The 27,739-nt window shown below is 33.9% G+C and overlaps 3 protein-coding genes and 1 long non-coding RNA gene across 12 annotated transcripts in view; 2 read left to right on the forward strand and 2 right to left on the reverse strand.

Annotated features, from left to right (window-relative positions):
- The window catches only part of LOC141483160 (uncharacterized), a 519,459-nt gene that overhangs the window by 133,722 nt on the left and 357,998 nt on the right, over nucleotides 1-27,739 (reverse strand). Inside the window, exons 1-2 of one of the 4 annotated variants that reach the window (XM_074177605.1) lie at nucleotides 9,306-10,206; nucleotides 5,278-7,568 (exon numbers count right to left, since the gene is read on the reverse strand). The exons of 2 other annotated variants lie outside the window; for them this stretch is intronic. In XM_074177605.1, coding sequence (XP_074033706.1) covers nucleotides 6,688-7,568; nucleotides 9,306-9,825 — 1,401 coding nt within the window. In that variant the 5' untranslated portion in view covers nucleotides 9,826-10,206 and the 3' untranslated portion in view covers nucleotides 5,278-6,687. Of the gene's footprint in view, nucleotides 1-5,277; nucleotides 7,569-9,305; nucleotides 10,207-27,739 lie in introns of those variants that run through there. One more of the 4 variants, XM_074177607.1, reaches the window with a different exon arrangement.
- LOC111509515 (uncharacterized) lies at nucleotides 15,303-20,097 on the forward strand. Of its 3 annotated transcripts, XM_074177631.1 has the most exons (4): nucleotides 15,309-15,745; nucleotides 16,600-16,857; nucleotides 19,723-19,843; nucleotides 19,912-20,097. In XM_074177631.1, exons 1-3 carry the CDS (start codon nucleotides 15,415-15,417, stop codon nucleotides 19,836-19,838), a joined length of 705 nt encoding a protein of 234 aa, XP_074033732.1. In that variant the 5' UTR covers nucleotides 15,309-15,414; the 3' UTR covers nucleotides 19,839-19,843; nucleotides 19,912-20,097. The 3 variants fall into 3 exon arrangements, with proteins under 3 accessions (XP_023021048.2, XP_074033731.1, XP_074033732.1); XM_074177630.1 differs by lacking the exons at nucleotides 19,723-19,843; nucleotides 19,912-20,097 and adding an exon at nucleotides 17,782-19,357 and having other exon boundaries at nucleotides 15,305-15,745; XM_023165280.2 differs by lacking the exons at nucleotides 19,723-19,843; nucleotides 19,912-20,097 and having other exon boundaries at nucleotides 15,303-15,745; nucleotides 16,600-19,357.
- LOC111509516 (uncharacterized) lies at nucleotides 20,128-21,280 on the reverse strand. The gene is made up of 3 exons (XR_012465944.1): nucleotides 21,025-21,280; nucleotides 20,711-20,969; nucleotides 20,128-20,487 (listed from the first exon to the last, which is right to left on the reverse strand). It is a non-coding gene; the product is annotated as an uncharacterized lncRNA (long non-coding RNA).
- On the forward strand, nucleotides 22,029-24,657 carry LOC141483162 (uncharacterized). 4 transcript variants are annotated; one of them, XM_074177616.1, is made up of 3 exons: nucleotides 22,029-22,100; nucleotides 22,164-22,256; nucleotides 22,312-24,657. In XM_074177616.1, exons 1-3 carry the CDS (start codon nucleotides 22,080-22,082, stop codon nucleotides 24,031-24,033), a joined length of 1,836 nt encoding a protein of 611 aa, XP_074033717.1. In that variant the 5' UTR covers nucleotides 22,029-22,079; the 3' UTR covers nucleotides 24,034-24,657. The 4 variants fall into 4 exon arrangements, with proteins under 4 accessions (XP_074033717.1, XP_074033719.1, XP_074033716.1 ...); XM_074177618.1 differs by having other exon boundaries at nucleotides 22,164-22,264; nucleotides 22,312-22,441; XM_074177615.1 differs by having other exon boundaries at nucleotides 22,043-22,256.

A 27,739-nucleotide genomic window follows, 5' to 3' on the forward strand; every position in this document is an offset into this window, starting at 1 on the left:
AGGGCAAAAAAAAGTTTCAATTGTTCATGTTATGCCACATCTCAACGTTTATACAAATGAGTCACATGTATCTTCAGTTGAATTACAACAAATAAAATAGTCTACATAGGGCAACTAAAAATAAATTTAAAGGTTGTTTATTCCTCTCGGTACCTAATGCATTAACATATGAAACTGAACGTTCAAACTATCTATATACAATAGGAAAAAATACTTCATTTTTGTTCATTTTATTTTTCCAATTATTAATCCGATTATTCCGCCAACTTTACTCATCAATAAATTTGGTTTGTGAAAACTCTGCTAATATTATTCCATTCCCTCAAACCCATAAAAGACCACGCATTTAAGCCGTGGCCGAATCCAGTCTCTGAGGATATAATTGGTGGCATAACCAAGCCATTTCTCTACGAAGATCAGAAGGTAGGAAAAATTCAGCTGTTGACCAAGTTGCCTACTAATTAATTCTCAATCCTTGTGATCAGGACGGATTTCAAACTTTTTCTGATATGGAGGCAGCAACTCTCACGCTACCAAACTAAATTAAAAAATAAATACCTTTGGCTGAACGACCCCATATACAGGGGGGTGTATTTCTCTGGGGCGAGTAAACTGAGATGATTATTATATATATATTCATTAGTAGTACTTATATAGGGATCGCCAATTCAGACCCGACGGTCATTTATTACATACGGAACGCACTTCCCAATATCGATTCGTCGTAGTTGGTCACCATGGTTTAAATACCAATCGCACTAAATGCTAATTAGGTGAGGAATGTATTGGGGCGAGCAGGGCAGGACTTGGCAGTGACAGCATTTTGTTCACGAACCTTTTTGACACGTCACATCTATCCTCTTCGTAAAATTTCTCTACTTCTATAATCCACTTTTTCCATTCTCCTTCTTCTGTTTCCAGCTGCATCTCGTCTTTAGGACGGTTTGTTCTCTTTTTTATTATTCGCCTTGGTTTTTCTCGTAGGGCGTTTTGTCTTTCTGTCGCCGTGTCTTGTCATAGATGTTGGGCCTCGATTCTGTCCATAGTAAATTCGGGTTACCTCGTTGACTCCTCCTTTGTGGAAATGATATTCATGTCATTGTTCCTCTCTAGTGAGAAAGTTCATGAAATGAAAATGAAATTTTCCAAGTATAAATTCATGTGTCTCCCGTAATCAATACGTGCCAAGCTTCCTTGTAGAAAATCTCTTCCTAAAATCATGTGAGCACTTCCTAAACTTTTATAGTCGCACACTATAGCTGTCCAGTGTTCACTCCAACTTTCGTCCTTTGTCCTAATCGCTAATTTTACAGAACCCCAAGTTCGAAGATAATGCCCGGTCACACACTGGTCATTTCATAATGGTCCGTTCCTCTTTTATTTATCTTATGGCCAACCACACATTCACGCCGTACCAATGTTACAGCAGTTCCAGTGTCCACGAGACATTTACACCATTTTCCGTTTACCCTAAATTGCACGAAGTGTGGTACGTATCCACTTGTTTCCGACATTATGTCTGGTATAACCATAACCTGCCTCCCAAATTTCCGTATTTCATCGCCTTGTCTATAAAAGTTCCGTGTGTAAGCATGTGTCTGGTTCTGCCATTTTTTCCGAGTTTAGCCTCTGTCCTGACAGATGGACGTCGGCCCTATTCGTTTAAATTTCTCCTGTTCTGGTCCTCCGGTGGCGAACTATCGCGTGACTTAGGTGGTTGTCTGTTTTTCGGTGTTGCTCCTGTTGATGGTTTTCATTCTCTTATTTCCAGGTCTATAATCTTGAAAATTCCTTCTATTTATATGCCCCTGTCTTCTATTCTCATATAAGGTATATGAGTCACTGCGATTACCTCCCGTTCTTTAGCAATCTCGAGCCCAATGACCTTGATAACATATACAGGGTGTAACATAAATACGTTGAAATATTCAAGTGACGTATTCCTGAGACAATTTTAAGAAAAAAAGTCCATATGAACTTGTGTCCGAAAATGCTTCGTTTCGGAGATACGGGGTGTTGATATTATTTTTTTTTTTTCGCTTTTTGAAAATAACTCTTGCAAAAAATAAGTTATTTGCACGAAATTCTGTACCAGGGGTTTATTGACGTGGGGAATCACAATTTCGTATTAATTTTCATGTAACATCTAGAGGGCACTACGTACGCTGTCATTATTCATTTCAAATTTTCCTAACTTTTTTGACAGTACACTTTTGGTACTTTTCATGAAAAAACCTAATTTCCACACCTTTTCCAAGTAAAAAAGGCACACCTCCTCAACAACGCTGGAGGTGATCGTTTTCGAGATATTTACAATTTTATATATCGATGCATATTACTTAGCTCCTAGTAAGTGAAGTTGTTGAGAACATTACAAAAACTAAGTATATGGTGGATCTCGTCAAAAATCGAACAAAAAAATTCAATTTCAACACCTTGTATCTCCAAAACGAAGCATTTTCGGACACAAGTTCATATAGACTTTTTTTTCTTAAAATTGTCTCAGGAATACGTCACTTGAGTATTTTAACGTACTTATGTTACACCCTGTATAGCACAAATTTCCATTATTTTGCTTCAATTTCCCTGTTAAGAAACATTCTCTAGCGAAGTGGCCTATTTTTACACAGTTATAGCAGTGATGTCCTCTTTGTTCCGGTGCCGCGCGTCGAAAGTTCATATTACGTCTTCCTGGTTCATCGACCTGATTCTCCACTGTAGAAATCTTCGTGTTGGCCATTTTTCCTTGTAACATCAGCAGTGGTTTTCTGTAGCTTCACCAACTCTTCCGCTTTATCGAGGTTCAAATCCACCTCTCTCAGTAGTAACACTCCAGTTTCATTCATGAGGACTTTTCTAAGACCTATCTTGAACCGATTCAGAACTATTTCCCCATTTTTCTTCTCAAGTCCTGCCTGTTCTTCAGCCGTGTCCTCTTTCAAAAACTTGGCCCCTAAAAATCTCAACCGCGTGCAAAATGATGAAACGTCTTCATCATACTTTGAAAACATCTACTCAAATTATATTGCGATTCGCCTGGTAAACATCGTGGTGTAAATTTTGTTAATATTCTTTGTTTCACTTCAAAAAAATTCAAACTGTCTAAACCCGGTTCTGATCTGAAAAAATCGTACGCTTCGCCTACCAATTTGAATTTCAACAATTGTATTGTTTGATCCTCGCTCCACATATCTAGTTTTGCTATATATGTGGAGGATTTTTTCCTGTAAAATCATCCAACGTTGTTGCTATCATTTCCAGAGAATACATGGGCGGTGCCCAAGTCGTAGTCGGGGCGACCATCGTCGGCGCTCCTGAGTCTGATGTTGTTGACGTATTGGTAGTGTTAGTAAATTGGGAAGAAGTTACCATTTTTGAATGACCCGTGTGAAACAAATACAATAACAAAATAAAATTCCTACCTTTTTATGGCTTCTCTTCCCTGAAATGCAAACTGAAGTGACTCAGAATCTCAATTTCTCAAATATTACTGAAACCTTCTATTACAGGCAGCAACAGCTAAAACTATGGAATCACTTCAACTCGCCCACTTGAAATAAAATTAAATACTCAAAACCAGCAAAAATTCCTCCAATTAACTGATACGCTAGTGAAAAATGCCTACGTATTTTCCAAACTATTTGTTCGACTAATCTCACCTAATATGAATTTACTAACGACTCTTTACACCTATTAACTTCCTAGAAAATTTTTTTGCTTTTCTGTGAATTCCTTCTCTATGTAAAAATAGGAATAGATATAAATTTTAATTTTATCCCCAACCGCTGTCAACACTGTAGTAAATCCGAAACGGGTTTACTATTATTATTATATATACGTATCCCACTGAAACATCTACGGGTTTATAGCTGAGTCACCAGTAAAATAATACGCCATTAACTGACTATCAACCCTTTCGCTATTGTCGTGTTTGTTTCATTCAAATAAAATTTGGCAGCTGCTGTCACCAGATGCGAATTTCTCCATATCAAATTTTGGATGTTAGGTAAGTCCGAAAGAGGCTTGAATTCCGCCTCCTGCACTAGGAGGAGGACTTTAGTTGCAGAGAGAAAAGATCTTAAAAATTCCTTCAAAGAGGAAGGATAGATTTTGAAATAAAAGCCTGCTTAAAACCTTCAGAAGATTCTATATTCAATAATAAAGAAAAAAAAATTATAAAGCAAAATAGACAAAAAACAAAAAAATAATATTAACTAAATCTCAAAAATTACACTCAATATTTGTGCCTTCGCCGGGAATTACTACAATATACGAGAGTGACGAAATACTCTAACTTGGCCGATGATTTCTGACCGCTAAATATCTATAAGGCAACTATTAGATCCACTCTGTATAAATTTATTATAGCTAACTCCTTAACAAAATCATGAAATGGTTAGTACACATGTATATTTAACTCACCGCTGCCTTCTTCCTGCTTCGCTGCTATTTGAACTTTTGCACTACTGCTCGATTTTCGCTTCAGAATAAAAAAATCTACCCACATTCGCGCTAACCGCCTGGTTTCAAGAATGAAAAAAAATAAAGATTCTACCCAGGAAAACTATCTCCAAAACCAAAAAAAATACCACCATTGGTCAAGAGAACCCTTCAAACTCCCAAAATTTCGATCCTCCTCGAAAAAGTACTTCCCAAAAAAAAATCCCACCGCTCTAAGACCGCTGCCTCAAGCGAAAAGCTCCCAGAAGTATCTGCCTTTTCTCCTTTCAAAATCCAGGAAGACAATCACAGGTGCCTCGCCCCTCGCGTTTCTCAAACCGTTATCTTTTCATCGTTGCCCACGTACGACGTAGGTCATCAAAAACATCTTTCGATGAGTTGACAAAACTTTCAATTCTGGGATATTGATATGCCCATATTAACATTTCGAGCTACACGTGGTAATTATATCCGACTGGACATCTTTTCACGCCGATGAATAGTGTTTATATTAACACTCTCGGTCCCTCGGCCATAATTTAACGTTTTATGAGTGACAGTTACAGCATTAAAAAAAATCTTGATTGAAGAAATCTGTCTCTTCCCGAATTAAGAATTTATATTATCATACATTGCTTTCGCTAGGTATTACAAAGGAAAACCAGGTATTTACCTATTCCACTTCAAATATAAAAAATAAAAAAAATTATTAAATTGTCCAATAACAAAAAACTGTAGTCATAGAATATTTTTAGAATTAGTTACTGTTTAAAAAAAAACTTATATTTTAAATTAAAATTGTACATTTCATATTAAACTGTTCTACATTTTATTATATTCAGTTGTGTCTTTCCCAAATTTATTTACAGGAGCACCTGCTAGTAAGATCATTTTGGCTAAGTAATCGTTGTATTTGTGCCTGAATCCATCTGAGGTGTTGAGAAAAATCTCTATACATTGAGTTATAGGGATTTCAACTCAACGTAAGAGTTTAGCCGAATCTAAATTATCATTTCATTAAATAAAAAGCAGTTATGAAAACAATAATAATAATTGAAAAGAAACAGAAATGAAATTCTATTTATTCAAAAAATAATAATAATAATTACAATAACTTTATTAACAAAAATCACTTCATCTTACATCTTATATATATGTAAACGAAGTGAGTGACACTTCATTTAGTTTGAATTAGCCGCGTTATAACTTTGATGTATAGTTTATCTGTGAACTCTTTGGAATCTATGGTTCTGTGGGTCACATGTCTCCATGTAATGAATATGTAGGTTAGTTATGTTAAAGAAGATATTGCAATTTAAACAATTATTAGGAACTGGTGAAGCAATAGCTTTAAATGTTGTTTCTCTTTTCAGGTTAGTTTGAATTTAATTAATGTTGAAGAATGTTTTGTTGAAAATGTAAAAACTGGTTTGTGTAATAAAATCCTCCTCTCTTTTCAGAGCAACTCAATTTTGGTTGTACTTTTACTGTTCCACAGAATATCTAAGGATAATTATAAAACACATTATATGTATATAATTTTTTATTTATTTTATCTTTATTATCTATATACAGATTTTAATGGTATTAATATTTTTGTCACTGAGTGGAAATTTAAATTATTATATTTTATATACAAAGATTACTACTACTACTGAACCATTTCTCATTGGCAAAGCATAAAATGTGCAACTATCAGTTGTTTTAAGATGTTTTCTTCCAGTTTGTGTTACTTCTTTGCATGATTTGCACATCATTGTGAAGAGTTTATTTCGATATTATTTGCTTTCTTCAGTTATTTGGAAAATTCCCAGATTTTTTGTATAAAGATGGAGAAATAGAATGCCAAAATCTTTCCCAAAACTTATTCTCTCTCAAAAATATATCACTTTCAATTCAATCTGTTTAATGTTCTATACCTTCATAATGTGTATGATTATTTAGTTATATTTGCTTGTTTATAATGTACTTACTATGGAATAATTGTAATTGATAAATAATCAGTTGAACAGAGGAGTACTAATACTAGACTTTGCCGAGGATAAAAAAATAGAGATATTATTAATTTTAAAGTTTAGATAATAAATTTATTTCATTAACTTCACGATTTTCGATACCAAAAAAAGAAATTATCAAAAGGTAACTTTGCACAAAGAAATATTTTTTCTGATTTTCTGAGTTTTCAAAGACTTCAAGTTGATAATGCCGAAATGGGTTTTTCTCAGTATACGTTCTGCATAAAAAAAATTATGAATGTGTTTTTTCATGAGTTTTCAAATTGCTACTTTGATTAAATGACTTCAAGCAGATTTTACACTGAAATGGCTTTTCACCAGTATGGGTTCTTTCATGAGATTTCAAATTACCACTCTGAAAAAATGATTTAGAGCAGATTTTACACTGAAATGATTTTTTTCCAGTATGAGTTCTTTCATGCGTTTTAAAACTACCAATTTGAGTGAATGATTTCAAGCAGATTTTACACTGAAATGGCTTTTCACCAGTATGAATTCTTTCGTGCATTTTCAAATTAGCACTGTGAAGAAATGACTTTGAGCAAACTTTACACTGAAATGATTTTTTTCCAGTATGCGTTTTTTCATGTGTTTTCAAACTACTGCTTTGATTGAATGACTTCAAGCAGATTTTACACTGAAACGGCTTTTCACCAGTATGGGTTCTTTCGTGCATTTTCAAATTAGCAGTTTGAAGAAATGATTTCGAGCAGACTTTACACTGAAATGGTTTTTTTCCAGTATGTGTTCTTTCATGTGTTTTCAAAGTACTACTTTGAGTGAATGAATTCAAGCAGATTTTACACTGAAATCGCTTTTCACCAGTATGGGTACTTTCATGACATTTCAAATTAGTACTCTGAAAAAATGACTTCCAGCAGATTTTACATTGGAATGACTTTTTTCCAGTATGAGTTCTTTCATGTCTTTTCAAATTACTATTTTGTGTGAATGACTTCAAGCAGATTTTACACTGATATGGTTTTACAATATGATCTTTTGCAGTGTCAAACTCCTTTTGACATAACGCTGATGACTTCTTATCATTCAAGCTCTCTTCTTTCTTCTCGATGACTGTTTCATCCTCTATTTTAACAACAATATACCCCGAATCTGTGAAAAAATTACAAAATTATACAAAATTATTTGTTTGAAAATAATACTCATTTTTCACTTATTTACTGTCGATTTTACCCCCAAAAAGGAGAAACCTTTTGGGGCTCTACTATCCAAATAGTTTATAACCACTAATAAGTTTGTGAAACAAAGTTATTGATTGTTCTGTAAAGTGTCTGGAACCGACCATAAATTTATATAAATCATTTGTTTTAACTTTTCATGAAATGAGGAAATGTATATTTATATACACAAACTATTTACTGGTCATAAAGATTCCAACATATAATTAAACAAACTATTTCAATCCAAACAATCAAACAAATTAATAATATATCAAAGTATATTTATTCAGAATATTTTTTCTTTCTTGAGGTTTCATGAATGAAAAATTTAAAATTTGATTAGAAATTTAGAAATGAATTGTAAAAAAATTCAAGGGGAAATGAATTATTTCTACTGAGGAGATTTTTGTAACTTATTATTGACTATTTTGATTGATAGGTAGAATGGGCCCATTTACCATTTTTTTTTTAATTTCATTATTTGAAAGTTTATACTTCAAATAGTACATCTGCAAAAAAATCTGAATTTTCACTCTTTATCTTCCCCTTCAAATTAATAGTTGAATGTGCCGTTCACCGAAACGGGGCGTGGTCAAACTTGACGTCACATCAGCCGATTCGGCGGCAAGGGAGTGCTGGCGGATAAGCGAAATACATACGTGTACTGAAGCCGTAGAGAGCAAGTTGTGTGTTGTTTACTGCAGTGTACCAACTTTGCGAATATGTAACACGTGGTATTTTCAAACCAGTCAGCAAATGAAATAAAATCCGACGATGGCAGCGATTCATAATATCCAACTCAATTGCTCTTGCTCAGTTGTTAATTGACACATAAACCGGAAAATTTTGTGGGATACTTGGAAGATGATTTACTTTAATAATATATAATTTTCAATAAAAAACTAAATTAGCCTGAATGAGCGCATTGAATCGGTGTGAAAGCAGCCACGAGTTCTAGCTATGGATTTGTCGAAGCGCCGCGCGAGACCCGACCAACAGAAGCTCCCAAATGGAAATCAGATTTTTTGTAATTGATTATTGTCACTATTTTGACTGAAAGGTAGAACTAGAATGTCTGGCATCAAATTAATCAAATGAAAGCCTTTTTCAAACACTATAACTAGAGCACCCTCTCTCTCTGTGTGCGTTTCGCTAAACAAGGTAACATCATCAGGAGACAATTAAAACTAAATCTTTCAACTGAGTTAGAACCTTTTATATACATTTGGATGTACCATATACATCAAATCCATAACTGGACTCACCGAGACCGATCAACAGTTGTACCCTCCTCACAGGAATGCAGATCAGTGGAAGTTACCTTTGTGAATAGTCTACTATGGTGGCATATGCTGATTGTACTCTTGAATCAGAAAAATGTTTACAAATGGTACAAGCTTTTCTCAGAAGGGTGAGATGTGATTCTGAAGATTTTGTCAGTTGAGACGTAATGAAAATATCAACTGGTAGACAAATCGAAAAGCATAAAAATTACGGGAATGTTCATTCCGGTGTGGGTATCATAACAACAAAAATTTAGCAATAAAATTGAAACCACCTGATCATATTTAATGAGATTGGAAAATCCTGAATGCAAAACAACCTTCATCAGACTATAGTACCTGTGGTGAAGCAAAGTGTGGGTTTTGAATCATGAGTCATATCTTACCCTGTATTTCAAGGAACTTATTTTGAGGGCCTTCACTTGTTTCTTCTATACATTTTTCTAATTTAGGTTCATGGTAAACATCACTGACTCCTTCACTTTTAATCTGATCTATATCATATTTTTCTTCGAGGTTATGGGTAACCATTTCAATACCAAACATATCATATTTTCCAGATTCAGGGACCATTTCAGTTTCACTTGTTTCACATTTTATGAAAATTGTTTCAAAAACCACTTCATCCTCAACAGATTCAAGCTCTCTCTTACCCTGTATTTCAAGGAACTTATTTTGAGGGTTTTCACTTATTTTTTCTATACATTTTTCTGATATGGGTTCATGGTAAACATCAATAACACTTTCACTTTTAATTTGATCTATATAACATTTTTCTTCGAGGTTATGGGTACCAAGGTCACTACGAAACATATCATAATTTCCAGATTCACAGACCATTTCAGTTTCACATTTCATGATATTTTTAATAATACAATCTTCGGTAGGCATTATTTTTAAATACATACCAGTACATACTATATGCACAGCTAAGCTGTGCTATATGTTTTCAATGAACAACAGAACAACAAATTCCTTTTTTTCTTCTTCTTCTTTCAATTTTGGTCCCAGCTTCCAGGTTTGGCGCTATTATGACCAGTACTCTTTTTATTACAGTGTTGACTGTAACAAAAACTTTGTCCGGGAAGTACTAAGTCTTGTTTTACACAATATTGTACTCCATGTTTTTTCCTTGTATATGTATTATCTCTATTTTTCCATCTCCTTTTCTTTGTTTTCTTCTGTGTGCTAGACCGTTATTTATAGTAGGTTTAGACTCTTCTCGCTTCAGGGCAGCAGTGAAGCATTCATACAAACCGAAATGCTGCCTCGGAAAGAAAGCACCCAGGATGGTGCTATATATATATATATATATATGGATATATATATATATATATATATATATATATATATATATATATATATATATATATATTATATTCTGAATAACGTGTGCAATTTTTCAGTGATTCTGTTTTTGTAGGAAATATGTCTGCAACATAATAATAGTTTCACATTCTAGAAAGTTGGAGGTTTGCATGAATTATCAGTTTGAAAATGCCCTGTCTGGTGAAAAACTCGTAGGTGAGAGTAACTCGTTTCGCTCAGCAAATCATGGACTTCTTCAACTTTTACATCAGATGTTGAAAAACTGTCTCTTCTGTTGCCTGATTCTATAATACCACGAAGTGGGCGACGTCTACACTTCATAATTTGAATGTCAAATTCTAGAACATTGAATATTTTCATAAATAACCATATTCACAAACATTCAAATATTCGTTGATTCTTCTATTTCACGATTCTTTTACAGAAATGAATAAAAAGCAGCTCTTCATAATGATTAGTCATTTGAAAACGCATTGCTCAGTGAACCACTGTGATAAATTATAAGTATATCAGAATATGTATACTTGCATAACTTTCCCCAAGGTACTCTGCTAGCAAAGAAATGGAAAAATACCTATACTCAAAATCGATGAATCAGCAATTTATATGTGTTTATATAATGAACATTTCAACAAAGATGTGTTACTAGGAGTACAAAAAATAATGTGCATGAATGTATGTGTGTTTATATATCTATCATATTCTAGATACCAGAGGGAAAAGGTTGGAAAGATGAAATAAATTAATTATCCCATATCAAGTTATTCCCAACAAAAACTTTGCGTAAAAATGATCTAACTCACACGAATATCACATGATCGACCTTGAAAACTAGGTCTCCTTCGATTATGGGTTCAGTAATATCTCCTGAATAACACGTTATCTCAGCTAACAATACTTTGACAACAGGTATTCTGGGCAAATATTTGTTATAATAACAAACATGATATTCCATAGTAATGTCAATATAAAATGTCACTCTGACAATTTCTTTCTTTTCCTAGGGTTTTGCACCGCCATCTTGCAACAATCTAGTAGGTGGTAGAAAAACTGGCCTCATTTCCATAATCATTAATAATATATCAGATTTCCTGTAGGAACTATTTGAACAGAATACATTTTCACCTGAAATGATTTATATTATAAATATATTATATCCCCTCCGATTATCAACTAAACCAACCACCAGTGTTTTATGGTCCAACTTATTTCAAATGTAAACAAACTTTCCATAACCTATCATTACCCGCCACCCCCCACTCGCCCATAAGTTGTACAGAAAAGGATAGTACGTTACCCGTTTCAAAATATATCTATTGTATTGGTATAGGCATGGCAACTCTATGTCTTATTATTACTCTGAGGGAACCATAAACTCTGATAATTTTGAGATGGTTACTGTCAACCTATAAATTTCGTCGAGTGATTAGTGAACTTGAACATAACAGAATCAAGCTAGTTTCGTTGAAATTGTCAAAATGTTGGCCTAACAATCTGCCGAGATTACATCGTAATAATTCCACAACTGCAATCAAATTATATATCTGATAAGTTTTGAATAATTTGAATATACTGCTAAAAAATATAAGTTACATAGACTTGACCCTCAACATGAAAGTGCCACCAGATGAGTGTCTCTTCTGTAAGGCATTCTATGCCATATGGCAAAGGGGTCAATTTAATGACGGACGTACGGTTCTGCAAAACAAATGACGTCAGAAAGAGATATGCATAGAAAGTAGCTCTACAATATTTTGAAGACTGTTGTGAGATATCAGAACGGGATAATAGTAGTGAAAAATGTTGTTTCGATTTCCCAATTTCCTTAATAATGATGAATTTCACATTAGTATTCGTCTACTGTTGATGGTTTAATAGTGTTTCAAGATATGTGATGTGAGACGATTTCTCAAATTCACCCATGAATCTATAGATTGATACTATTGATTTATGTAGTGATTGATCCATTCGAAAAGATAGGGTGTTTTTGTTGTTTGAAGCAATCCATCATTCTGTTGAATTCAAGAACTCGGCTGTGTTGTCCGTTCACTAAATTTGATTCGCATTCTAGTTATAAGCACAGATCCCATAATATCCTAGTGCTCTAACCGATGAGAATGATGGTTAGTCCTGATCATCCGCGGGGTCATTGAATATAATACGACATTTCACATGTACAGCGCATCGTCAGTCCGTAGATTCGTCGATTCGTCAGCGTTAGGATTAGAGCGCGTTTCAAATAGTTAATAGACCACTCTTGTAAGCGCTGAAACACTGTGAAAGATTCATGAACAGTGGCGGCTCATAAATCAATGTGAGCATTTTCTCGTCCCCTCGAAGTAACACATTACTCAACAATATAATTAATCATAGTACAATATATAAACAAATTTGCACGATTGGTCGAATAACAGTATACTTTTATAATATTAAAAAATTGATAAATTTTTAAATGATATGATCATCTATGTGATTTCTAAAGACATATGTTCCGACTACTTCTCACTTCCTCTCGTACAACTAAATATTGACGTATAAACTTCATTAGTTCACATAGCTTAACTAGAATGTCAGACAGCTGTCAAGTTGACAAGTTGACTGATTTTCGTTGTGCTAATTTCGAAGTGTAGCATCTATCTTTCGAGATGGAACAAGTCATAGAAACGATTTTCAATTTTACGAAAGTTCGTAAAAAGCCAAAAGAAGCAGGTCTGGCTATGATATCAACTATTATACAATAATATGATATGAAATAAGTAGTACCAAACTAGTGAGAGCATATAGATTCTTTGCGTTTTGAATTTGAGAAACAAAAAACCTCTAATTCATCGTCTTATCGACTCCGACTCTGACATCAGCGATCTGGACAGCGACGATATTATGTCGGGCGAAGAAAGCCAAGCGGCAAAGGACCAAAAAAAGAGGGAAAACGAGCCAGAAACGGCTCAACAAATCAAACAGTTAAAGCCCGTTTTTTTTCAGACTAAATGGACCAATAAGCCAAAATCAAATAAAACTACACCCGCCTTATCACAAAAGCCAGGCGTGGCACTGGAAGATTAAATTCAAAAGCCCACTCAGAAAACTGAGTCGGCAAATATAGAGAAAACAGAAGTCCCGTCACCTGACTCAATGGAAGTAGGCGACGAAGAACTAGTAAGAGACGCCTCGAAAAATGACCGGGCAGAAAAACGCAAAAAAGCGGATAAGCCTCCACCCATAACCATCTGCGCAAAAGAAAAGTGGAAAGTTTTTAACACGATTTCTGCTGCGCAAAACATCTCCATATTGCGGGTGGTGAACACAACAGATGGAATCAAAGTCCACTTCAAAATTACAGATGATTATAGGAGAATTACTCGGATCCTCGATCAAGAGAAAATACCCTACCACACCTATACAATGAAAAGCGAAAAACCACTCAGAGTAGTTTTTAGCGGAGTCCCGGAATCCATAGAGTGTGACGACATCAAGACTGAACTCCAGGGCAAAGGATTTGAGATCCTTTCCGTAGCCCGTCTGAGTAAAGCTAACAAGGTACCGATACCGTTCGTGCTTGTTTTAGTTCCAAGGAGCCAAAACAAAATATATGAGATTACCGAAATTCAGAACAGAAAACAAAACTGATTGCTTTGAAATTTTCATTTAACTTGTCACTTTGTCTTGGTGTCCACCTTTTGTCGCTCAATTATTCCTCATTATTGACAAAATGACATTCAGAATTGACGAAAAATTGTTACTTCAGAAAGAAAAAGGGTGGATTTTATACCAATACTGAATATATCAACTATTTACGGATTCGCTTTTCAAGTACGATCTAGTATTTTTTTGTTCATCTTCTAGTACCTTTTCAAAGGGTTGAGGCTACGGCAACAATGATTATGATAGGGAGTAGGAAGGACATTGGTAAAGACCTGTAACCCACAAACCACCTACTATAAGTAGTTTGTGCTGTAACCTGTATCAGTTTAAGAGCCGGTTTATCAATCGCCAGCTAACCTCATTTGACTAATGGTTTTGTCTTAGCTCCTAGTCAAACTGTTTTTCGTTATCATGTTACCATCAACTGGTAGCTGAAGTCTCATTGACCGTAACAGTCGCTAGAAAGTGATAGTTTTTTTATTTAAGCTGACAGTTATGTCACAGAATATCAGTTCCGATATTCTGTGGTTATGTGGTCGCGCATGCGAAATTAGGTTATTTATGTTTTTTGTGATAATTTGAGAAATACTTTTTGCAAGTAAAGGGTTAATTACTATAATTGTTTGATTAAAGAAGTTTTCCATTTGTTGAATGACGAAGATGAGGATATATTGGAGTTCAAAGAAGACCTTACATTGTTAATGAACGTAATGATGCTTTCAAAGAATTAGATGAGGTAGAGACTTACAGGCCCTGATGTAGAGGAATTAAAATCAAATTCAACCCTTTTCCAGGCCTCTTCTTTCTTCTTCCATGTGATGGCATCAGTTTTTTTTTTTGCGCTCAATGATAAATTTATAGGAATTGTCAATTTTTATTAGGAGTGATCTGTCTGTTTCGGTAAAATTGGATGTTCTTTTATTGCTCATTTTCGTTTTTCATATGCCCTCTCAACTCATATAGGTTATTATGTATAACTCATGAACTTTTTGTTAGCAGTTGTCATTTTTGAAAATCAATCCTCCAATAAAAACAAGCCCCTGAAATAGTCACTTATGCCAACCTTAGTTAACTAACAGTTATTAAACATTAGCATCAGTCAGGGTAAGATAAACGATTTGAGTTGTAACTGCAACATTGACTATCAGCTAAGCTTAGCTTCGAGGTAACTAACAGGAGCATTTAACTACGTATTGATAAACCGGCCCTTAGGGCCGGTTACATTGACTATTAGCTTAGCTGATAGTCAATGTTGCAGTTACTACTCAAATCGTTTATCTTACCCTGACTGATGCTAATGTTTAATAACTGTTAGTTAACTAAGGTTGGCATGAGTGACAATTTCAGGGCCTTGTTTCTATTGGAGAATTGATTTTCAAAAATGACAACTGCTAACAAAACGTTCATGAGATACATTTGATCGAGCAGAAAGTGACAGATTTGGAGTATCTATCACCAACATAACCTCTAAGATTAAGGTTATGTCGATGGTTTAAAACAAAAAATCCTCCTTGTTCAAGAATAATGGCTGCCGATGACTGTGGAGGGATAATAATTAAGAGAGAACTTGAATCTGTTGGAGATGAAGTGATTTTTGAAACAAATATCATGAAATGTGAAACAGGTGAAAATGAAATGGTCGGTGAAACTGGAAAATATGATATGTTCGGTAGAGAAATTGTTACCCATAACCTCGAAGAAAAACATATAGATCAGATTAAATTTGAAAGTGTCATTGATGTTGACTATGAACCCAAATCAGAAAAATGTATAGAAGAAATAAGTGAAGGTCATCACAATAAGTTCCTTGATATACAGGGTGAAGATATGATTCATGATTCAAAACCCACCACAGGTACTGTAGTTTGATGAAGGTTTTTTGCATTCAGTAATGGTAAATATTCGTTTTGAGGGCATCCGGTGATTTTGAAAAAAATTTTGAGTGTATTTACGTATTTTGATGCGTAAATTACGAATCCAATAGAAAAAAGCGGCTCTCTCTCTTATTTACAAAGTTACGGCCCTTCAAAGTTCAGAAAAGGGCAATTTTTCAGCCTTCTTTTTCACAAGATAAACTATTTAAAAACACCTTTACACCTTATTCCTCCTTCCTTGATTCACTTCAACTGCGAAAAGCACACCAAGAAAGTGTGCTTTAGTTATAGTATGTGAAAAAGGCTTTCATTAAATCAATTTTATGCCAGACATTCCAATTCTACCTATCAGTCTAAATAGTGACTTGATAATAAATTACAAAAAATCTCCTCAGTAGTGATTATTCATTTCCTCTTGAATTTTTTACAATTAATTTCTAAATTTCTAATCAAATCTTGAATTTCATTCAAGAAACATCAAAAAAGAAAAAATATGAATTAATATACTTTGATTAATCTGTTTGATTGGTTTAGATTAAAATAGTTTGTTTAATTATATTTCGGAATCTTTATGACCAGTAAATAGTTTTTGTATAAATATACATTTCCTAATTTCATGGAAAGTTTTTTAGTTTATATAAATTTATGGTCAGTTTCAGACACATTACACAACAATCAATAACTTTGTTTCAGAAATTTTCAGTGGTTATAAATTATTTTGATAGTAGCAAACCAAAAGGTTACTCCATTTTGGGGGGTTAAATCGACAGTAAATAAATGAAATATGATTAATTTCAAACAAATAATTTTTTGTAAATTTGTAAATTTTTCACAGATTCTGGGAACATTTTTGTTAAAATAGAGGATGAAACAATCATCGAGAAGAAAGAAGAGAGCTTCAATGAAAAGAAGTCATCAGTGTTAGGTCAAAAGGAGTTTGACACTGCTAACGATCCTATTGTGAAACCGTATCAGTGCAAAATCTGCTCGAAATCATTCATTTCGAAAAGTCATTTGAAAATACATAAAAAAACTCATACAGGGGAGAAATCATTCCAATGTAAAATATGTCTAAAGTCATTTGTTGGAAGAGGTAATTTGAAAGCCCACGAAAAAATTCATACTGGTGAAAAACCATTTCAGTGCAAAATCTGCCTGAAGTCATTTAATCAAAATAGTAATTTGAAAACACATGCAGAAACTCATACTGGAAAAAAATCATTTCAGTGTAAAATCTGCTCGAAGTCATTTTTTCAGAGTGTTAATTTGAAATCTCATGAAAGAACCCATACTGCTGAAAAGTCATTTCAGTGTAAAATCTGTTTGAAGTCTTTTATTCATAGTACTAATTTGAAAAACCATGAAAGAACTCATACTGGGATTAAATCATTTCAGTGTAAAATCTGCTCAAAGTCATTTTTTCAGAGTGTTAATTTGCAATCTCATGAAAGAACCCATACTGGTGAAAAGCCATTTCAGTGTAAAATCTGCTTGAAGTCTTTTACTCATATTAGTAATTTGAAAACACATGAAATAACTCATACTGGAAAAAAATCATTTCCATGTAAAATCTGCTCAAAGTCATTTTTTCACAGTGCTAATTTGAAATCGCATGTAAGAACCCATACTGGTGAAAAGCCATTTCAGTGTACGATCTGCCTGAAGTCATTTATTCGAAATAGTAATTTGAAAACACATGAAAAAACTCATACTGGGGAAAAACCATTCCAGTGTAGAATCTGCTTAAAGTCTTTTACACAGAGTAGTAATTTGAAAATCCATGAAAAAATTCATACTGGGAAAAAACCATTTTAGTGTAAAATCTGTCTGAAGTCATTTATTTGAAATAGTCATTTGAAAACACATGAAAAAACTCATTCTGGAAAATGTCATTTCAGTGTAAAACCTGCGCGCAGTCATTGTGCTAATTTGAAATCGCATGAAAGAACCCAATTAGTTTTGAAACAACTACTTTTATTAACATTTAATTATAGAAAAAAAACTTTTCCCTTTTCAGTTTGTACTCCAAACAATCGTTATGAAATCGAATCAGGTATAGTTCAAACAATATACCTACTATATAAAAGAGTATTTGGGAAAACAATTTATTGTGAGATTTTCACCAAACAGCTTTACAAAAACGCAACACGGTATCTAAAAAACAACTTTTAGTTTTAATAAATAATGAAGAAAAGATAATTGAAACTTTCTATGTTTTTTATTTGTAACAAATGAAAGTGGTAAAAAACTTGAGAATTTCAACCTTAGTCTGTCAAATATTTCATTTTACTTGGAGAATACAGAATACAGTAGAGAACCCCCGGATCAGTTGGAATCACTGTTAGTCCGGAAAATTAAATATCTGTATAATTGAATTTGGCCAATAGAAATGGCTCATTCAAAAGGCAAAACCCCCGAAAAGATTTGACTAATATAGTATTTAATAATATATTGTTCTACGAGAAAGAAATGTGGTCATTTCTTGTGAGAATGAAGTTTGTCAAGTCTTACAAAAAATGCAATTTTAATTATTTATTTATCACATTGCCTATTTTTACAAAATGATTAACAAAACCACTCATATGTACCATAACTATCAGCTAGATGTAACGATAAAAATGAAAAGAGACAAAAAATGACGATCTTTTCAGTTTTTTGAAGGATTTCAAAGATAAGATGAAAATTTATTGATCTTCATAATACAGTAAAACAAACATAGTATGTTTCGACACGTCAAAAAAATGTACACACCAGCTACAAATGTACCAACCATTTCATTAAATTGTTAAATTTTCCAAACTGCGCCAAAGACATAATTTATTTTGTAAAATACTTGACTTTACTTACATACTTTAGAATGGTTGGTTATCGTTTTTGAGAAGTAAAACTAACTCAATAAAAAGTTGTTTGTGAATGAAAATACGTCTTTACATTCCACTAAATTAAATAAGACTAGTTTCAGTCCTTGTTAAAGTTGAATTCAGTCCTTTGACCTGGCTGTTTATCAACCCGAAAAATAATTTTTTTCCGTCTACCAATTGACTTTTCTTAATTATAACTGAAGATGAAAAATCGAAACTAATCTTATTTGATAAAAACATTTAGTAGAAAGTAAAGGCGTATTTTCATTCATCAACAACCTGTTATTATCACTTTAGGTTATGATACTTCATTATAGACCAATCCAGCAACCTGTCAAAACGAATGCAATATGGCGGTGTAGGGCAAACATTGTATTTTATGATATGCCACCATAGTAGTTATTGTTTTTTTTTGTAATTTCCTGTGCGTATTTCGATTATGTTTTTAAATTTTAATTAATAATTAGTCCTTTAACTAATGGGAAATGCCCATTACGTGCATTGTGGTTGGCTGTGTTTCATCAGTTTGGACTTCCATTGCCTAATGTAATATAAATTGATTTAAAATCCCTGAAAAAAGTAAATATAAAAAAGGTTAACCGAAAATAACAATTTTATTAAAACAAAAAACTGAAATTACAGTAAAATAACATACAAGCTACAACCAGAAAATAAAATTGAAATAATAATAAAAGCTGAAAAATATTATTAACAAAAATGAAGAATAAAAATTATGATTCCAAACCGAGTTACGTCACGACGTTTCGATTGTTATTATCCACAATCTTCGGGTGATAACTTCAAACAAACGTGGTTGGCTGTGGATCTCGTAACAACAGGGATAAAGTCAGGTTTTACTCTGTTTCTACAGTTTCGAAACACAAGTTTTTGACTAATAAAAATGAGTTATCCAGAAAGCGAAGAACCCTATGGTTAGCTGCAATCAAGCGAGATGATCTCATAGATTCTAAGATCAAGTATCAGAAAGTCTGCAGCAGATATTTTATAACAAGTGAGTCTATGGATACTTCAGGTCTCCACTGAAAGCTATTTTGCGTTTAGTGAAAACTACTTGATAATATACATATTATTTTCAGGCAAACCTGCTTCTATAGAAGATGAAACCAACCCTTCGCAGAACATTCATCACAATATGTTTGAAAAACTTCTAAAGATGTTGATAGAAAAGCGAGGTTGGATAAAAGAAAATTAACTCAAGTAAGTGGTGTTGTTTCAGGTGAAATACTTATGTATTAACATGCTTTTGAAATGTTTTTTGTTGACAGAATGAACCCCAGTCTTATATGGATATTGACTGAAAATGATGAACCTAGAGATGGACATGAAACAGGCATTTTAACACGAACTGATTTAACGAAGGAAGACCTGTCTCTAAAATTTGAACAACTGACTGAAAAGACTATATCATAAATTGTATGTTGAGTGTTGGAATAATAAAACTCTTATATATTCTTAGTAAATGTATTAATTAAAAGTCGATATTCATGGTACACAGCACATTTATTAAATAAAAACATAGACAATAAACGTATCACAAGAAAACTCAAAATAGAGCTTTTTCATACATAACAAGTTGAACAATTCAAAATATTTTCAATTGACTCTGCCGTTATTTGATGAAAACCATAGTAATTGTAAACTCACAATCCATTTCATGTACTGGTACATTGCCGCTTTCTTGGTATTTGCATAATCAGCAGCAAATAATATGGCGACAACGTGACTACAAATTTCACTCTTCCGGCCATAAAAGTACAGTGAGCTGTGCATATGCTTCCATCTTTTGCTATGATGCACCAAACATCTAAAGGTTTCACATTTGCTTTCTGTGAATGCTTGACCTAAAAATAAGTTATCAAGAGATTGGTATCAATTGTAAGAATAACTATGGGACATTCAAATGAATATTGAATCATTCTCTTGATCAACAAAGAAGACAATGAATAATAATTCACAGGCATAGCTGATCGTGGATACACACAGTTTAACGTAAGTATATTGTTTTTTAGATGAATTGCCTATACTATCAGAAAGTTAGCATACTGCCAGCTTAGAAAAACTCACCTATCCAACTAAAGTGTATAAATTGTTTTCAATCTTTGTTCCCACCTTCACAACAAAGTCAGATTCGAAATATTTATACGATTCCAAACTTTTATATGCCTTCATCTGCACATGTGAATAAAAGCTGTGGGTAAAAACCAAATACGAAGCAATATCCATATATGTAACTGGAGGAAAACCATCAATTGAATAATCCAGATCAGAAACATTCAATGAGAACGGTTCTGAACCATTGACCAATCTCAACTTCATTATATATCTGTAACACAATGATAAAAATGTAAACAGATGATGGTGTATTTTTTCGAACATACCGAGCAACGTCTCTGTTGATAGTGATTTCAAGTGTTCACTTTCCATTTTAATCGAATTTAAACACCACAAAAACTCCAAAAAATGTGTAAAAACACTCCACAATAGCGAACGACACCAAAATCAATGATGCTCTTATGACAATAATCAGATTGTTTGCCCTACGCCGCCATATTGCTCTATAGAGCAATATGGCGGCGTTTGGATTGCTCTATAGAGCAATCCAAATCACGTGACCCAATATGGCGGCGTAGGGCAAACAGCAGTGTTGCCAATGAGGGGATAATTGTCCGATTTGCGGATAATTTCGAGTACTTGGGGATCCTGAAATTTTGCGGATAATTTTCGGACATTTTCGCAGTCGCGGAACTAATCCTGAACGCATTCAGAGCAACTTCACATGCGCGCATGCGCTCTTTAAAATTTGTCTAGCGCGCCGAGGAGCACCGTGAAAATTACTAAATGTTCTGTGTTTTGACTGTTTTGTGATCTAACCTAACTCATCTCACTCCAACTAGTCCAACTGTCAACTGTCGATCTGTAAAATAAATACCGGAAAGGCGGGAAAATATGTTGTCTGCTTTCAAATAAATTGAAGTAAGTTAATTTATTGTGAATTTTGGATTAATCTTAATAAAATCGAACTCCTAGTTCAGTGTTTCTCAAACTTTTTGAATTCACGGCTCCCTTATGTTTTTTGAAGGTTATCGTGGCGCCCCGAACGTAAAGACTACACTAGAATAATTAATAAAAGTAGGTGGGTGGCTGTCTGAACGGATTGCATTTTGCAATTACCGATATTATCATATTATCAGAGGATTTTTATTAATAGGTGCCGACGTATTACCTTTTTCTCAGTTATCTTTGTTGTAAAACGTTGTACCTTGAGACTCACCCGTGGCCCACGGCGCCCCAGTAAAGATTCCACGGCGCCCCAGGGCGCCGCGGCGCACACTTTGGGAAACACTGTCCTAGTTCCTTATAGATTGAATTGTTTCAAAGGAGCTCGTTATAGGTGAATATCAGTGAAACTGTGTTTGATTGAAGTCAAAATATAATGGATAGGTGGCTGCATAAGGTAGATTTTACTTTGCAAATTAATTTTAAAAATATCCAGCCTTTTTGTTTTTGCATATTTCAGTCTGATTCGAAGAAATATAATGATCTAGACCAAATACAAACAATCACTTCTCAAGAAGATCCTGATGGTGATGGTAATAGACAAGAGATGAATGTAAGAAGGTAAAGGCTATAAAAAGTTTTAAACGTATTAAACTGAAATGTTTTAGACTAAGAACAAGAACACATCATCTGCATCATCATCTTACGACTCCGATTCAGAACAAAGTTCAACCCAACGACCGACACGAAAGGTGTTGAAGCGAACCCGAAAGGATACATTTACATCTTCGAAATTGAGAAAATATAAGTTTTGTACCAACTGGCTGGAATTACCCGAAATGAAAACTTGGCTGTCTAAATCTAAATCAAGTGCAGATCCAAATGGACATGAAATGGCTTTTTGCAAAGTGTGTAAATGTGACATTTTGGCACATAAGAGTATTTTGAAAAAACATGCATTCAGTGAAAAACATAAAACGAACTTGAAACAAGTGAGTAACAACACAAAGCTCACTGACATTTTCAAAAATAATTCCTTGGAAACAAATATTAGAAATGCAGAAATAAAGCTGTGTGGGCTTTTAACTACAAACAATTTGCCTTTTCTTTTAATGGACATATTGTCTCCTCTACTTACCAATATATTTCCAGATTCACAAATTGCTAGACATTTGTCCATTAAAAGAACAAAGGCAACAGTTGTAGTTTACGAATGTGGTAATATTTTTTTAAATAACTTATACAAGAAGCTACAGGAACCTGGCTGTTTTTTTTCACTAATATTAGATGAAACAACTGATATATCTGCTATAAAGCAGTGTGCATATTCTGTTATATATTTTGATGAAGAAAAATATAGAATAGTAAATAGATTTTTTGATATCACTGAAATGGAAGGAAGTACGGCAGATGATATATTCACTTCTTTAATACTAACACTTCAATCAAAAAATATTCCATTTTCAAATTTAGTGGGTTTTGCATCTGATACTCCTAATGTAATGGTAGGACAATACCACTCAGTTTTCTCATTGATGAAAGATGAGAATCCTAATATTGTGTGTGTGAAATGTTCCTGTCATATGGTGCATCTGGCTGCTTCAAAAGCTTGCTTGAAATTACCGCGATCTGTAGAAGATCTTCTTCGCAACTTAGGCAGTCATTTCAATAGGAGTTCAGCAAGGCACCAAAAATTCAAAGAATTTCAAATATTTTTTCGAACAGAAATTCATAAGATTCTTTCTCCAGCGGTGACACGTTGGTTATCGTTGAAGGCATGCGTCGATCGTGTTCTCGAACAGTATGAACCTTTGAAAGCCTATCTAAGAGAAACAGTCTTTGAAGACCCTTCTATCACTACTGAAAACATGTTGACTACGATGGACAATGAATTTACCAAGCTTTACTTAGAATTCATGTCCTACAGTTTGGATCTGTTAACTAGTTTTAATTTATTATTCCAATCTGAGAAGCCCCTTCTTCACAAAGTGAAACCAGAAACAGAAAAATTATTGAAAACTTTGTGTAGTAATTATATGGAAATATCTTCCTTCAAAAAACAAAATATTTTCACTATGAATCATAGAAATTCAAGAAATTTTGTACCTTTAAATAATATTTATTTAGGAATTCAAGCAAGTCAAAGTTTAGAAACCATGAAACAGAACCCTGATGTGAAGGAGAAAGATTTAGAAAAATGTTTGACAACTATATTAGAATTTTACATTGAACTGGTTTCTAACATAAAGGAGCGCTTTCGTTTTGATGATCTAATTTATGATATTCTTACAGCCCAATCGTTCAGTACCAAATCTTTAAAGCATGTGTTAGATAGATTTCCTTTTTTAACCCATTTATGCCCAACGGGTCGAAAACGACCCAGTCCTTAAATTAGGTTATCAGTTATACACGTGCATGTTTAAGGTATTGCCTACTTTTGCATTCAGTAGACAAAATAATAAACATCTTAAGTATAATATTGCAGAACGTGCTGAGGGTTAGGTTTTTTGGTATTCGTCATAAGTTTAGTCGACAAAATAGTGCAGTGTGACATGGATAACAAATGGTACTGGTAAGTTGCTTATTTGAGTATCGATTTTATTGTTTTTCAAATTATTTATTATACTCGTTTCACATTGTACGAAGTAATATTTGTTTTGTGGTTAGGTTAGCTCGTTTGAAAAATAAATGCATAAAAAATTGCTTGGGTCGTTATTGACCCGTTGGGCAGATATGTGATATACATTTTCCTATTTTAGGAAGAAACCACTGACGACGGCTGAGTTGTTAGATGAAATAGAACAACTTTCCGAAGGTGATCCTGTTCCAGATACAATCTATATAACTCCTCCAGATGATAATGGATTTGACAGTAATGAAGACTCAGGGGATGAAGACTGTAATGACCCTAACAGACTAAATTCAATGCAGCTTCAAGCGCAAGCGGAAACCAATATAGAAGAAGAAAATGGTAACAGTGATGAAGACAGTAACGTAAGAGAACCTGAAGGAAGGCAGAAAAAGTCACGAAAAAATCGACAATGGGTCAAAGGGGACTTGAATGGAAATAAAACAAAACAAACAAATATCGAACTTTTACCTGTGTTGACATTAGGCGATACATCTGAGCCTCTGGAATTTATAGAGCTTTTCTTGAATCCGGAAATATTGGAATTTCTTGTAAAAAATAGCGTCCTATATGCAGGCAGCAAAAATTGTATATTGGAAATCGGCAACGACGAGATGCTTGTTTTTATTGCAATCCTTTATGTAAGTGGTTACGTTCCCGTTCCCAGACGTCGCATGTTTTGGGAAGGACGAGATGACACCAGAAATGTTTTGGTTTATAATTCTATTAGAAGAAATCGATTTGAAGAAATATTTAGATTTTTACACGCAGCCGATAATAACAACTTAGCACAGAATGACAAAATGGCTAAGTTACGTCCTTTGATTGAAAAAATGAACCAAAATTTTATCAAATATGCTCCTGTAAGTTCTTGTATGTCTATCGACGAATCCATGATCCCGTATTTTGGCCGGAACGGGTGTAAACAATTCATTAGAGGAAAGCCAATCCGTTTCGGTTACAAAGCATGGGTTTTGGCAACTCCATCAGGATATTGTGTCAATTTCGATGTATACCAAGGACGAAATTCTCAACAGACTGGCGAAAAATTTGGACTAGGTGAATCTGTGGTAACAAATTTTGCCAAATTATTGCAGAGTCATTTTCCTGATTTGGAATTTTCATTATTTTTTGATAATTTCTTCACAAGTGCCACTCTTATCAGCAAATTGGGAGAAATGGGTTTTGCCGCAACGGGTACAGTGCGAGAAAACCGTACCGATAAATGCCCCCTTCAAAATTCTTCACTAATGAAAAAAAGGGCTAGGGGTGTATTTGACACCCCGTTGGAAAGACAACAATGTTGTCACAATGCTGTCGAATGAATATGGCGCAGCACCGATCCGTCAAGCTGTTAGATATTCAGCAAAAGAGAAACAGAAAGTTGAAATACCTCAGCCAAACGTGATACATTGTTACAACAGGTTTATGGGTGGTGTGGACCAAATGGACAACAATGTTGCAAACTATCGCATAGGATTTCGAGGCAAGAAGTGGTATATTCCCATTTTATTCTGGATGTTTGATGTGTCCATAAATAATGCATGGATACTGGCTCGGAAATTTGGAAAAAAAATTGATAATCTGGAATTCCGAAGATCTATTGTATTATCTATACTGCAAAAGTATGGAAAACCTCCCTTATCAACCGGCCCAAAGCCTATTCTTGTTAGTCCAGCAGCTCGGAGGCATGGGCAACATCTTATTTTGAGTGGACAGACAAGACGAAGATGTGCTCATTGTAAAAACAAAACCACTAAAGCTTGTGACCGGTGTGAAGTTGCGCTACATGATAAATGTTTTTTAGATTTTCATAGAAAATAAAAGTGTTTGGATGATATTTTATTTGTTTGTTTTCATCTGAAAGTTTTCAATTTTATAGACATGCAAAACACAAAGTTCTGCTTGTTTTTATGTGTGCATTGCATATAGGATACTTATTTGCCCAAGTGGGTCAAAAACGACCCATATCAAAACACTAAATTTCCTCACTGAAATTCGTTTTTCGATAGTTACTTCTTCAATTGAATGCCATTTAACCATAATATGTGAGATTTGTAAAGATTAGAAGAAATAAATAGTTCTGGGCATAAATGGGTTAAATGAATATGTAGATATTCAAACTCTTGATAATGAATGGAGACAGCATGCTCTTTTAGATTATCAAGCATTAAATTTGTCTGTTAGTAGTGCTGATCAGTATTGGAAAACAATTTTCAATTTAAAAAAAGTTATGTCCATGTTACTCATACTGCCATTTTCCAATGCATCGGTTGAAAGAATTTTTAGTGATTTATTCAATATTAAAACTGACAAGAGAAATCTTTTGAATACGTCTAATTTGAAGGCTATTCTTGCATCAAAGGAAGGCATCGAAACTAGCGGAGGCTGTGTTAATTTTGTACCTGATAAGGATATGCTTAATGCCAAAATATGGCAGAAAAAATGAAAACATTTTTTGTGATTATATTAACTGCAATACCTATTTTATATTTCTCTTATTTTTATGTTACATTTTGTCCGTAAAGTTTATAATATTAACTATTACATATTTCAAGTTGAAGATTGACAAAAAAGTTTTTGTTTTGTCCTGTTGTAAGTAAATTTGTTACTATCTGCGTTAAAATGTATCTATTTTGAGTTTAAGACTGGCTGAATTTTTGTTTTTATTTCTTAGTTAAGAATTATGTTTTTGTTTGCTAAAACCAAAGTGATATTAAAAGATTTATTTCAAGTTGAAACTTATAAAGAAGTTTTTATTTACGTATTTCGTACACTTTTATTTACATGAATATACGGTTCTTTCGATTGCATCGAAGTGTACTAAGTGTAGCACTTTCCTACACGTGGTGTAAATTACACTCGATTGTGGTATTCGTATGCTGATTGGATTCAACGATTATGCACTAGAAAGGATGGTCCATTTTTCTATGATGGCACTAGAAAAGCATTGAACGGAAAGTCAAATTATTCACCAAATACAGGCACGACAAAAAATTTCACCAACAGGAAGAAAAACCGCTGTCAAAAATTATAGACAGGCCTGGTGACAGGTTACAGTGGTGACGTCAAATGATCGCTAAATTTGTCCAATATACCATGAGCCATCCTTTGTTGTATCTGCACTAATCTGCAGTTGATTCAAAATCTGGTGTGAATTACACTACACCTCACCACAGAACACCTCAGGTTACCACACTACACCTTGAAGCAATCAAAAGAACCTATAGATAGGCACAATTTTCGAAATTGGCGAGTTTTATTTGGGAAAAGTTGAAGGGGATATTTGCGGATAATGTCATTCTACTAGGGGGAGAATTGCGGATAATTTCATGATACTAGTGGGATAATTTTTATATTTGACATTGGTAACACTGGCAAACAGCCTAATTATTGTCATAAGAGCATCATTGGTAACTGTAAGAACAGAGTAAAACCCGACTTAATCCCTGTTGTTACGAGATCCA

The sequence above is a fragment of the Leptinotarsa decemlineata genome, unplaced genomic scaffold (genome assembly GCF_025532065.1).
Source record: "Leptinotarsa decemlineata unplaced genomic scaffold, Ldec_3_MD MMD2_tig00003192_RagTag_RagTag, whole genome shotgun sequence".
Lineage (NCBI taxonomy): Eukaryota > Metazoa > Arthropoda > Insecta > Coleoptera > Chrysomelidae > Leptinotarsa > Leptinotarsa decemlineata.

What these genes read in the sequence shown, in the direction of transcription:
- LOC141483162 (XM_074177615.1), top strand. Translation starts at nt 22,080, where the DNA reads ATGGATAGGTGGCTGCATAAGGTAGATTTTACTTTGCAAATTAATTTT. An exon ending in GTAATAGACAAGAGATGAAT is followed by an intron (nt 22,257 to 22,311) that starts GTAAGAAGGTAA and finishes GAAATGTTTTAG; the next exon opens with ACTAAGAACAAGAACACATC.
- LOC111509515 (XM_023165280.2), top strand. Translation starts at nt 15,415, where the DNA reads ATGGCTGCCGATGACTGTGGAGGGATAATAATTAAGAGAGAACTTGAA. An exon ending in TGATTCAAAACCCACCACAG is followed by an intron (nt 15,746 to 16,599) that starts GTACTGTAGTTT and finishes AATTTTTCACAG; the next exon opens with ATTCTGGGAACATTTTTGTT.